The 13,646-nt window shown below is 37.3% G+C and overlaps 1 protein-coding gene across 1 annotated transcript in view; it reads right to left on the bottom strand.

The window, feature by feature from the left end:
- Positions 1 to 13,646, bottom strand: part of LOC121888530 (NACHT, LRR and PYD domains-containing protein 12-like) — a 50,124-nt gene that overhangs the window by 35,561 nt on the left and 917 nt on the right. Inside the window, exons 3-7 of the mRNA XM_042400131.1 lie at positions 13,009 to 13,134; positions 12,871 to 12,939; positions 9,742 to 11,593; positions 3,430 to 3,603; positions 2,117 to 2,290 (exon numbers count right to left, since the gene is read on the bottom strand). Of these exons, the coding sequence (XP_042256065.1) occupies positions 2,117 to 2,290; positions 3,430 to 3,603; positions 9,742 to 11,593; positions 12,871 to 12,939; positions 13,009 to 13,134 (2,395 nt within the window). The remainder of the gene's footprint in view (positions 1 to 2,116; positions 2,291 to 3,429; positions 3,604 to 9,741; positions 11,594 to 12,870; positions 12,940 to 13,008; positions 13,135 to 13,646) is intronic.

The following is a 13,646-nucleotide window of genomic DNA, read 5'->3' as shown; positions in this document are numbered from 1 at the left end:
AGTAGGCTTAAAACATTTTCTTTTCTGATAGAGCATATAGGTAGGGCCAGCCAGGCTCACCTTGGATCAGCCCTTAGTTATGCTGCTATAGACCTAGACTGCTGGGAGACTTCCCATGATGCACTGAGCTCCTCTCTCCTCCTCTTCCTCTCCATCTGTATGCATTCATGTACCATCAATGCATGTTACTTCTGTTACTGTTCATTTTGCAGGAAACCCTGGGATGCAGGCTGAGCCTTCGCAGTCCTGTTGGTATCCTTCCCCGGCTATTGCTGCTGTTATTGTTATTAACCCCCCCCCCCCGTCTTTCTCTCTCAACCCAACCGGTCAAAGCAGATGGCCACGAACCAAGAGCCGGGTTCTGCTTGAGGTTTCTACCCTCTAAAGGGGAGTTTTTCCTTACCACTGTCGCCAAGTGCTTGCTCATGGGGGAATTGTTGGGTCTCTGTAAATTAAAGAGTACGTTCTAGACCTGCTCTATGTGAAAAGTGCCCTGAGATGACTTTTGTTATATAAATAAAGATTGATTGATTGATTGATTGATTGATTGATCACACACAAGTTTACATAACCATATTACAGGGGATTTTGGTCCAATACAAGCACTGAGTAAGTGCATTGAATAAATCAACGATTGGAAATGCCAGAATTTTCTTCAATTAAATAAAGATAAAACTGAAGTAATTGTTTTTGGAGCCAAGGCAGAATGATTAAAAGTCAGCCCTCAGCTTCAATCGATAATATTAAAAACCATAAACCAAGCCAGAAATCTTGGTGTAGTCATGGACTCAGACCTGAATTTCAACAGCCACATTAAGACAATGACAAAGTCAACCTACTATCATCTGAAGAATATATCAAGGATTAAAGGACTTATGTCTCAGCAGGATTTTAAAAACTTGTCCATGAATTTAAATTCAATAGATTTGACTACTGTAATGGTGTCCTCACAGGTCTCCCTAAAAAAATCGATCAGACAGCTGCAGCTGATTCAGACGCTGCTGCTTGAGTCTTCACTAAGACGAAGAAAGTGGATCATATCACACCTGTTCTCAAATCTTTACACTGGCTTCCTGTCTGTCAAAGAATTAATTTTAAAATACTGCTGTTGGTTTATAAAGCACTGAATGGTTTAGGGCCGAAATACATTTATCTATTTATTTATTTGAACCATGTTCACTGTTAAAAATAAATGTTACCATTTGATGTACTGTACCAGAGTTAGGTTATAGCTAATTTTCATCTGCAGTCCCTTCGGCAGGTCACAATTAAAATATAATAGCACAATAACAAACAATACAAAGCAAAAAACACACAGGGCATATAATACAAAATATAAAGATTTCTGATCTGCTGCTACAATATGAACCATCCAGACCTCTCAGGTGGTCTGGGACAGGTCTGCTGTCTGTCCCCAGACTCAAAACTAAACATGGAGAAGCAGTGCTCAGTTTTTATGCTCCACATATCTGGAACTAACTCCCAGAAAACAGCAGGTCTGCTGCAACTCTCAGTTCTCTTAAATCACAGCTGAAGACTTTTCTGTTTGCCACTGCCTTTTATTAAACCAAATTTGAGGGTTAACATCTTACACTGCGCTGTAACTTTCATTCCCCTCTTTTATCTGTCTTATTATATCTATTTTAACTTCTTTTTTATTTCCAAATTTAACACTTTTTAATTGTATTTAAATGTCTCTTTACATCGCCTTGTGTTGCTGCCTTTTATGCTCTACGGAAAGCACTTTGAATTGCCTTGTTGTTGAAATTTTCTATACAAATAAACTTGCCTTGCCTTGCCTTAAACACCTGCATTGATCTGTGTGTGTGTGTGTTTTTATTTAAAACAGATATTAGTTTAGAGGATCTTCTGTATACAGATGTGATTCTACCAAAAATTATAAACATCAATTTAACAACTAACAGTGGACATTTTCTACAGTTTCTTTGAGAATAAGTCCTATTTTATGACTACAGACTAAACTTTGTACAGTAAAAAATGAAAATATGGAAAAAATGAAAATAACTTCATAGATGTAAGTTATGTATGTACATAAAGTAGGTTAAATTGTCAAATGTTAACATCAACAATAGTAACAAACAGTCAGTGAACTGACCTCAGAGTCTCCAGTCTACAGTGTGGACTCTCCAGAAAATCACACAGCAGTTTCACTCCTGAATCCTGCAGCTCATTGTAGCTCAGATCCAGCTCTCTCAGATGGGAGGGGTTGGACTTCAGAGCTGAGGCCAGAGAAGCACAGCCGATCTCTGACAAACTGCAGCTACTCAATCTGAATAAAGCATAAAAGATGTTGATAAAAATCCATTTATTATCCAAACAGATGTGTTCAGGTTTTAAATGTGTAGTTCAACAGTACTGTGTCCTCATCAATCAGTGTGTTTGTATTCACTGTAGTAACCTTGTTACTGTAAATCCTTGTGTACATGCAGCAGGTCAGTAATCAGATTTCTCCATTAGACCCTATTCTGGAAGCGTGCCTCACTGATTTGAGGAGGACAGGCAGAGCTTTTCCTCTCAATGTGAAATTGTTTTAATTTAAATATTTAAATATTCAGCGCTGGAAACCAACTTATTTAGACTTCTATAGGCTGCTTTGTGTTAGTTTCAGTTTTAGTTGGACTTCAAATGGACTTATTTTAAATACAAGGACACATTGCTTCATGTAATGATCTCTGCTTTCATCCAGTTGCTCTGCTGTTATCCTCTCTGTCTGCAGTACTTTATCCTGCACATGCTCACATGTAAAAAGCTGATACGTGACAGAGAAATCACAGTTCTCCAGGAGAAAATCTTACCGTAGAAACCAGGTTTCTCTAATCCCTGACCCTGATTACAGAGACCAGGTTTCTTGTTTATTGTTGTGTAGATAAAAATCCATTTATAATCCAGTCAGATATGTTCTGGTTTTAAATGTGTAGTTCAACATTACTATGTCCTAATCAATGAGCTTTTCCCTAAAATGAGCAGATATGTCTCTCTCTCTCTCTCTCTGTGTGTGTGTGTGTGTGTGTGTGTGTGTGTGTGTGTTCTGAAGGATCAATATCAATGATCAGACGTTATTAATTAAAACACATTAAAGAATATAATAAATAAAAAGAAATATTTCTCCTTCAGCAAGTAAACTTGATTCATTTAAAACAGATTTTAGTTGAGGATCTTCTGTATACAGATGTGACTCTTTACCAAAAATTACAAACATTAATTTACTTTAACAACTAACAGTGGACATTTTCTACAGTTTCTTTAAGAATCAGTCATCTTTTATAAAGACTAAACTTTGTACAGTAAAAAAATAAATATGGAAAACAGAAAATTAACTTTAAGGATGTAAGTTATGCATGTACATAAAATAAGTTCAGTTGTTAAACATTAAGATCAACAACAGTAACAGACAGTCAGTGAACTGACCTCAGAGTCTCCAGTCTACAGTTTGGACTCTCCAGTCCAGCAGACAGCATCTCCACTTTAAAATCGAACATACTGTTGGAGTTCAGGTCCAGCTCTCTTAGATGGGAGGGGTTGGACTTCAGAGCTGAGGCCACAACTTCCCAGCAAGTGAATAATTGTCCCCAGTGCGAAAGTCTGCCATGACACATATATTACAACATATGTTATCATGAAAGAGGAAACTTTATGTTTACTTCATGCATTTGATGACGAAACTGTTTGACATCCCGATTAACATTTTTTCTTCACACCAGTGGTTCAGATAATCTTTTTGGGGGGGGCTTTTATTCTTTCAATAGAAAGTGACAGTTGAGAGATAACAGGAAACAAGAGAGAGAGAGAGAATGACATGCATACAAATGTCCACCACCAGAATCGAACCATGGACATTGTGATTATATAGCATGCATCTTAACTAGTAGGCTACCAGAGCACTTCTAGTCTAGATATCTAATCTCACTGTGCTTGAATGATGCTTGAATAATTCTCATCACTCTCTCTCCTCAACAGACTTTTAATCTTTGTTTTGCTTTAATCTTGCAGATTAAGGGAGAGAAATTGGAGTTACATTGAGGCTTCCATAATGTACACAGTCTATCTGTGATCTGATCCCATGTCTGTCTCCACAAAGTTAGCATGGCCAGGCCATCTTGATTGGAAAACCATTTTACTGTCCACTTTTTAAAATTTGACTCCAGGATATTTTTACTCAGTTCAACTCAGTGATCAGTTATCATCTCTTTGCTACGTGCTGTTGTCAGGTTCACATCCATAAGCATTTTAGTGACTGTTGAGAAACACAAATAAAACTAATGGTGTGACAATATTAGACCTGTACATAACTAAACATTAATGTAATTAAATATTTAGATGTGCAAGACATATGACTGCATGATATTTAGTTGTCAACATTCTGATAATCTGAAAAACGGATTCAGCACAAACACAATTAACAAACCAATAAGGTTGAATTATTTTTTAACATGATGTCATCAGAAAGGTGTTATCAGGGTATAAGCATTAAAAAGATAACATTGACCTTTAATGTGTATAAAATCTCTTTAAAAAGTCTGAATTCTATCATTCTGCTCTTATATATTTATCAGACCTCTGTGCATTTCCTGCTACTACTCTTCTCTACACCAACAAGAGAGAAAACACCTGAAAGTTTCTTTCTGTGATGAACAGAAAATAAGAAACGCTTAAAAACAAGACTATGTAACACGACTTCCCTCTTTAAAGTAAAAAGTTTAATTCATGAGAAGTAAAAAGCACCATTGCTTGGTTCAACACACTCAGGGGTTTCGTATCTTATGGCCAGTAGTTTATGGAGGCTAATGTTGGTTAATGTTAGCAAACTTAAGATATTGTTGTATAACTGACATTACTGAATCAGTTTGCTGATTTGCTGATCCCCTTTGCTCACTATTGAAATGGCTCAGAAACCATTAAGAAAAAAATGATGATGAAAGCAATCCTCTTTGACTTCAGAAATTGCCTTGGGAAAATGATGCAGATCTTATGTATATAATATATTCTCTACTTTTCATCTGAATATGAGAAGTCTTTCCAGAAACTGGCAAATTCAGTTATATTTGTCATCACTCAAACATGATTTTTCTGTTATTGCTTTATCAGACATACGGCTTACAGAGGACTCTAGAGAATTCTTTAAATTACCTAAATACAGTTCAGTTCACTACATAAAAGAGAATAGATCTGGAGGTGGAGTATCTTTGTTTCTTCATGGTGACTGTGAATTTAAAACTAGAGATGATCTCTCTCTGAAGTCAGATAGGGCTGAGGTGGAATCTGTTTTTTAGAGCTCTCTGGTGTCTCTGGTGGAAAACAGGTTATTGTTGGTGTTATTTATTGCCCACCTGACTCTGTCATAAAAGATTTTAATGAACGTTTGTCCAGTTCTCTTGACCCGATAAACAATGAGGATAAACTCTGTTACATTTTAGGTGATTTCAATATAGACCTCTTTAAAAATAAATTACATACCCCCACTGGGGATTTTCTCAATATTCTTTATTCTAGTTACTTTTTCCCTCTTATTCATAAATCTACACTAGTTAAAGAAAATTCAGCAACTTTGATAACATCCTAACCAACACTTTGAGTAAAGGAATGAAATCTGGGGGCTTGTATTCAGAATTGTCAGATCATTTTCCCATTTTCCACTATTCTTTAATCAAGGTTAATAGAGCTAAAAAAAAATACCAAGAAAACAATGCACAAAAGAATTATGAGCAAGTCATCTATTTCTAAATTTAAGACATGCTTGCCAGTATTTCATGGGATGATCTATATGAGGAAAATGATGCCAATTTTGCAATCAAATCAATCAATCAATCAAAAGTTTATGAAAGTTATTAGCTTTAGTTTTAATGAATGATTTCCATTTGACAATCCTACCAAGAAATACAAGCAAGACTTCAAAAAGCCTTGGTTTACAGTTGATTTAGAAATAAGTATATTGATTCCATTAGATCTGCAAAAAATATAATAATATTTAATTGATTTTAGCCCCCTGATACCCAAAAAATAAGTGACATATTGATTATCTAAAAACATCTTCAGCTGGTCATGACAATATTTCTGTCAAACAGGTGAAATAGTCAATATTGCAGCCACTTGCTCACATCTTTTCGTTGTCTTTGAAAACAGGCGTTGTGCCAGAGCATTTAAAAGTTGCCAAAGTTATTCCTCTGTTTAAAGCAGATGATTCATGTTGTTTTAATAACTATAGACCCACATCTATTTTGCCATGTTTTTCAAAAATATTAGAAAAAATTACATATAAAAGGGTTCTTTTTCATCTAGATTCTAATTCAATTCTTCACAAACACCATTATGGTTTCTAGAAAAATCATTCCACTTATATGACTCTGCTTCACCTAATTGACAAATTTACCTCTGCACATGATAATGAATTTACTTGTAGTATTTTCATAGACCTTTCAAAAGCTTTTCATACAGCACAGCATAAATATGGTTTTCATGATACTACATACAAATGGTTAAAAAATTATGTCTCCAACAGAAGGCTATTTGTGTTAAATGTTGCTATTCCAACAAAGCCAGGCTACTCTGTGGGGTTCCATGGGGGTCCATTCTTAGACCATTATTATTCCTTATCTATATTAATATATATGTAAAGCATAGCACTATTACAGCCACCACACTAGTCATAAATTATATAGTATCTGGCCTGGATATATAGAAACACTGCTCTTTTTGTTGATCTTTCAAAAGTTTTTGACACAGTTGATCATACTCTCCTTCTGCAAAGACTTTACAGTAATGGCTTTGATATAAATACATTTGACTGGTTTCTGGATTCTTACTCAACTCGTTAATCTTCATCCTCCTAAATTTCTCACTTGCAGAGGTCAATTTTCAATAAGACTTAGGGGTACCAAATTATGGAATGACTTTTCCCACCTAGCAAAAAACTGTTCCTGTTTAAAATAACAAAAGATGCTTAAAAGAACATTTAACTGCTGTTTTGTAACTGCTTTTCTTTAAACCAATATCCCCCACAATCACATTCATGCACTCATGCACTCACAGACACACACACATTTTTCTGAAATGTAACATGTTTCAGTGATTTTATATAATTTTTTAAAACATTAAAATGTATAATGGCAGTCTATGGGACGAACCGTCCAACTGAGTTGGAACCTTGGTCACTTTGACACTCAACTGCTCGGAAGTCCCTTATCGCACAGACGCCATTCAAACTGTAAAATGTTCAAAAAACTTTGAACTTTCAAAGTTATCAGATTGTTTAGTGATATCTTTTGTAGTTTTTCAGCAATTTAAGCCCAAAGTCAGGGGTTTTGAAGACTTTTTCCGGTCTCACCAGTGTGTCATGTGATCAGGCACAGTGGAGAGCACAGATAATTTTTGACCAGAAATGTTTTTCTAAACAGCTGTCACTCCCACAATTTTAACTCCTCAAGCACATATCTTGTCTCATTATGTTGCCACAAGCCTCCTCTCTCTCAAAATGTAAGTACATTTCACATAGTACTTATAATTTTTGAGATCTGAACCTAAATTGATAGAGAGTCGCTGTCATGTTCTCATTGACTGCAATACAGTCTGCAGGATGTGTGTCTCCTCTCACTCCGGTTTCTTAAACTTACAGATTCTCTCTTCCTTCAAACACTTTTTACACATATCATTCATTCTCATGTTAAACTAGTCTTGCTTTCACCAATGATGTACAAATTTCTGGGTTTCAAGCTCTAGTTTGAGACAAATACATTGTCCTCATCAAAATGGAGATTTTTTCCTTTCATTTTTGTGAATGTCTGTTGGCTCAGTGGTTTAGAACACTGTTCTCTGATCAGATTCACCTTAGATGACAAGGTTGTGTGTTCGATACCTGTTCACTACAGTGCTCCTCATTGCTCCCATGTACAAAATTGCTTTCCATCTCTATCATGTACCATAAGTCAATTCCTCTTTCGCTTACATTAACATTATTACCTAAAATGTGGATTGCTATTCTAGTTTATTATTGTTATTCTTGTTAATATACATTACTGTGCAAAAGTTTTAGGCACCAAAAGTTGAGCGAGGATGCTCACAAAAAGAATACTATAAATTGTTTTTATTTATCAACTTTATACAAAGTGCAGACCTAAATCAAATCAATATTTGGTGTGACCATGCTTTTCCTTTAAAATAGCGCCATATCTCCTCAGTACACCTGCACACAGGTTTTCAAGGTACTTGGCAGGTCAGTTGTTCCTGCATCTTGGAGAAATTGCCACAGTTCTTTTGTGGATTTAGATGTCTCATTTGCTTCTGCCTCTTCATGTAATCCCACACTGACTCTATGATGTTGAGATCAGGGCTCTGTGGGGGCTGCACCATCAGCTGCAGGACTCCTTGTTCTTCTTGTCGATGAAGATAGTTCTTTATGACTCTGGCTATATGTTTGGGGTCATTGTCAATGCTGCAGAATAAATTTTGGGACCGATCAGATGCCTTTTTGATGGTATTGCATTTTGGATAAGAATCAAAACATCTAACATCACCAAGTGCTTGCTCATGGGGGAATTGCTGGGTCTCTGTAAATTAAAGAGAACGGTCTCGACCTGCTCTATGTGAAAAATGCCCTGAGATGACTTTTGTTGTGATTTGGTGCTATATAAATAAAAAATGATTGATTGATTGATTGATTGATCTAAAGTGCCTAAAACTTTTGCACAGTACTGTATATATATTGTTACTATTAGTCCTCAGATTTATTACAAGTGATAGTTATCATACTCATCATTTTATCCTATAACAAGGTCAGCTGGTCTTCTCTGTCTGAAAAATGCAACATGCATTGATATCTATTTATCTACAAGGCTCTTCTTGGGAAACTACCACCCTACATTACATTGTTAATGATCTGGAGCCTTGGTCCTTATCCTACATGTTCTAATGATTGGCTTATGCTCCAGGTTCCACATGTCTTTTCTGAAAGGGTTAGGGTTGGCTTTTAGTTCTTGTGCCCAAGCACCTGGAATAAACTTAAGCACATCCTGAGGCTTGATACACTTGTATCTACTGGCCAATTTAAAACCATGATCCAGTATCACTGTATTTCAACTTGTAATTGTTTTAATTGATTTAATAACCTGTTTTTACCAACTATTATGTATTGTGTGTGTATGTTTTACTATCTTATTGTTATTAATGGTGATATTATTAACTCAATAGCATTGTAAATGTAGGCAACCTCAATAACACTTGAGATTAAATAAAGGTTATGAATGAATGAATGAATGAATGATTTGTCTAATGTCTCAAATATCCTTTCTCCCATAATGTATGACATAACCCTAGTTCTCGCCCATTCAAATTTCAGTTCACTGATTGAGGATGCTAATGTTGGCTTGCCTACGCTACATGGTTCAGATTAAATAAATTATATTTGATGTAAAAAAAACTAACTTTATCATTTTCAGTGGCAAAAAATCATAATCTAAAGATTTATCTAAAATCACAATTGAGTCTGTTGAGATGCCTCAAGTGTCAACTACAATATTCCTGGGAATTATTGTTGATCAAGTTTGACTTTGAGAGATCAAATTGACTGGGTTAGCAGAAACAGCTCAAGAGCATCTGTGACTAAATACAACTGACATATTATTTTGTCTATAAACAAGTAGAGCACGGTTTTACCAATATTAAGAATATTATAAATTTTTTATATTTGAACTTACACTGATTTATAATGCTAATCACATCTGGACTTACACAGCCTTTCTGCAGTTCCTCACAGCTGGGATCAGTCTCAGTCGTCCCTCCTCTGATGTGTTGTACTTCTGCGGGTCAAACTCATCCAGAACCTCCTCTGACATCTGCAGCATGTAGGCCAGAGCTGAGCAGTGGATCACAGAGAGTTCCTTCTTTGATCTGTTCTCTGACTTCAGGAACTCTTGGATCTCCTGATGTACTGAGCGGTCGTTCATCTCCATCAAACAGTGGAAGATGTTGATGCTTCTGTCAGGAGAGATATAACAAGTGTTTATCTCCTTCAGGTTGTTAATGACTCGCCGGGTAATTTCTGGACTGTTCTCTGTCTGACCCAGCAGGTCTCCTAAGAGATTCTGGTTGGACTCCAGAGAGAGGCCATGAAGGAAGCGAACAAATAGGTCCAGGTGGCCATTTTCACTTCTGAGAGATTTCTCCATGGCATCCTTCAGGAAGATATCCAGAGATGGGTAATGATAATGATAACGAAAATAATAACTATCATCGCCATCATCATCAAAACCATCAAAATAATCATTATCTTCCTCGAAGACCTCCAGTACCTCCTCTGTGTTCCTGCTGGTGTAACAGTGGTACATGTAGACTGCAGCCAGAAACTCCTGAACGCTCAGATGAACAAAGCAGTAGACTGTTTTCTTGAAGATCACATTCTCTCTGATGAAGATCTCTGTACAAAATCCTGATAACAACATGGTCTCTGTAACATCAAGACCACACTGCTCCAGGTCTTCTTTGTAAAACATGATGTTTCCTTTCTTCAGATGTTTTAACGCCAGCCTCCCCAGCTTCAGAAGAAAATCCCTGTCAGCCTCTGTCAGCTTCTGTGGACTCGTCTCATGTCCTTCATCATATTTGTGTTTCTTCCTCTTTGTCTGAACCAGCAGGAGGAGTGAGTACAGGTCAGTCAGGGTCTTGGGCAGATCTCCTCTCTGGTCTGTAGTCAACATGTGCACCAGAACTGTAGCAATGATCCAGCAGAAGACTGGGATGTGACACATGATGTGGAGGCTCCTGGATGTCTTGATGTGTGAGATGATTCTACTGGACAGCTCTTCATCACTGAATCTCCTCCTGAAGTACTCCTCCTTCTGAGTGTCAGTGAAGCCTCGTATTTCTGTTACCCTGTCAACACATGTTCGAGGGATCTGATTGGCTGCTGCAGGTCGGGAAGTTATCCAGATGAGAGCCGAGGGAAGCAGATTCCCCTTGATGAGGTTTGTCAACAGCACGTTGACTGATGACTTCTGTGTGACATCAGACACGACCTTCCTGTTGTTGAAATCCAATGAGAGTCTGCTTTCATCAAGGCCGTCAAAGATGAACAAAACTTTCCAGTCATCAAGCTTCTCTGCTGTGACCTTCTCTAATGTTGGATGGAAATCATGGATCAGCATGAGGAGACTGAACTGCTCATCTTTGATCAAGTTCAGCTCCCTGAACGAAAGCAGAATCACCAGACTGACATCTTGGTTTTCCAAGCCCTCTGCCCAGTCCAGAGTGAACTTCTGCACTGAGACGGTTTTTCCAATGCCAGCAACGCCGTTCGTCAGAACGACTCTGATGTGTTTCTGTTGGTCAGGTAAGACTTTAAAGATGTCATGGCACTTGATTGGAGTGTCATGGAGGGTCTTTATCTTGGAAGCTGTTTCAAGCTGCCACACCTCATGTTGGGTATTAACCTCTTTACTCTTTCCCTGTGTGATGTAGAGTTCAGTGTAGATTGCTTTGAGGAGGGTTTCACTTTCTGCTTCATCAGTTCCTTCAGTCACGAGTTGACATCTCCTTATCAGAGATTTCGTATATGTATTTAAAACCTTCTGCAGATCACCATCTGCTGAAAGAGAAGAAAAATATAGATTTGAACATCTATCAGTGTGTTTACATGCACTTCCGTAAACAGGTTACTCAGAGAAACCAGGTTACGTGAGTAATTGGGGAAAGTGTTAACATTCACAGTAGTAACCTGTTTACTGTAAATCTGTGTGTTTCTTCTCTATACTGACCTTTTCTCAAAGCATGCCAGATAGATTTATTTTGCTGTCTTAAATTGAACCTCTCATAATTCTGAAACATTGTCTGAAGGCTGCATGACAAATCCAGAAGTGGGTCTTTGATTCATTATTAGAGTCGGTTAAAGTGGTTAAAGTGGTGGTTAAAGAAACATCAAAATTTAATGGGCAGTCTGGCCTGAAATGAACAGGAGAAAATTATATTTGGGTTGTTTTGTTCCCCTTTTACCACCACAACTATAAACCTGGAAAAATGCTGTGGAAAAGGACCAATTTTTTGAATGTTTTCTAATCTGTTTCTGTCCCAATACATCATGTCCAGTGAAAAGTTGAACCTGGCTCAACTTTTGCTGCAACAAAATGTGACGTCATCCTTTAAGAAGCTGTGTGGAAAAATCACATACATACATGCAAACACACATTCCTGGTGGATGCCTTTGAAACATGAACGCTGTATCCAAATATGATGAATCATGCTATGGACCAGTGTTAAAGAAAATGTATTTAAATATCCTAATTTCTAGATAAGTTACACACTCTATTGCTTTAATATGTCATTTCTTTCTGGAATGAAATAAAATTACAATCTAAACTGTGTGTCACAATACAAACATACACAGTGTCTGTACAAAGTAAAATTTGCTGTGGTTATTCATGGTCCCAGAGGATCTCAATATTTTTCTCTAGTGCAACCATCAGGTGAAAGATTCCACTAATATACAAGATATTATATAATATCATATTTCCCTGTTAATGTGAAGCACCAGTTAATGAACATATTCATGCTCCCCAGATGATGAGCCCTTTTTATTTTCCTCTAGCACCATCCTCAAGACAAACTTTACATATTTAGCTCCACTGCTGGTTAGCTACAGAAGCTAAAGCAGTTAGCTGCTAGCTCCAGAAACACAACGCAGATTTGTCCAGCGAAAAGTTGAACCTGGCTCAACTTTTGCCGCAACAAAATGTGACGTCATCCAATAAGAAGCTGTGTGGAAAAATCACATACATACATGCAAACACACATTCCTGGTGGATTCCTTTGAAACATGAACGCTGTATCCAAATACGATGGAAGTAAGGGGAAGTAAAAAGGACTCACTTTGGGGCTGTAGAGCACCACAGTCTGCAGTGTTATAGTTTGATGCTTCTTTTGAAGAAGTGACAGACCCTGCAAAAGAAGAAAACATCAGGAGAGCCCAAACCAATTTCGATTTACTCACTCCATTTATATATCTACCTTGGGCAGTTGAGATGATATTGATGCTTATGTTGCCAACTTCAGAGCCAATGATGGAAGGAGCGACCACACTGCCTCCACTTTGAGCAGAGCAGCTGGGATGGAAATGATGAACTACGGCTTGACCTGACTCCGAAAAAAAACACAAAAAGTCATTTCAGCAAACACACAGTAGATGAAAAAATGAGAGTTAGAAAATCAAGACATTTGGGGGTATTTTTAAGTAACTTATTTGTGAACCAAACCACCAAACCTTTTATTTACAGTATTTTAACTTAACTCTTCCTTTTTACCTTTGCACTCTTAATTATTTACATACTGAGTCAAATTCCCTGCCAATGTGACATCATCATCATGTTGACAAATCACTTACATGCAAACACGCATTCCTGGTGGATTCCTTTGTAATGTGAACACCGTATTTCTACGGTGTACCTCATGACAAAAGATAAAATTGTTTCCACCATGGTAAGTTTCCAGAGATGTATATCCTGTCTGAGTATTACAAGCTGCTGTGCAGCGTTTTGGCGTCTGATAAACTTTCAAACGCATGATTGGACTTCCTGGATGGTATTTCCTGTCTCACCTGTACCTTAACAACATGCCCCACCAACACAGCCTCCTGTGTTGTTTTAACT

Source organism: Thunnus maccoyii, chromosome 21 (assembly GCF_910596095.1).
Source record: "Thunnus maccoyii chromosome 21, fThuMac1.1, whole genome shotgun sequence".
NCBI classification, from domain to species: Eukaryota; Metazoa; Chordata; class Actinopteri; order Scombriformes; family Scombridae; genus Thunnus; species Thunnus maccoyii.
This window is presented reverse-complemented; position numbering and strand designations above follow the sequence as displayed.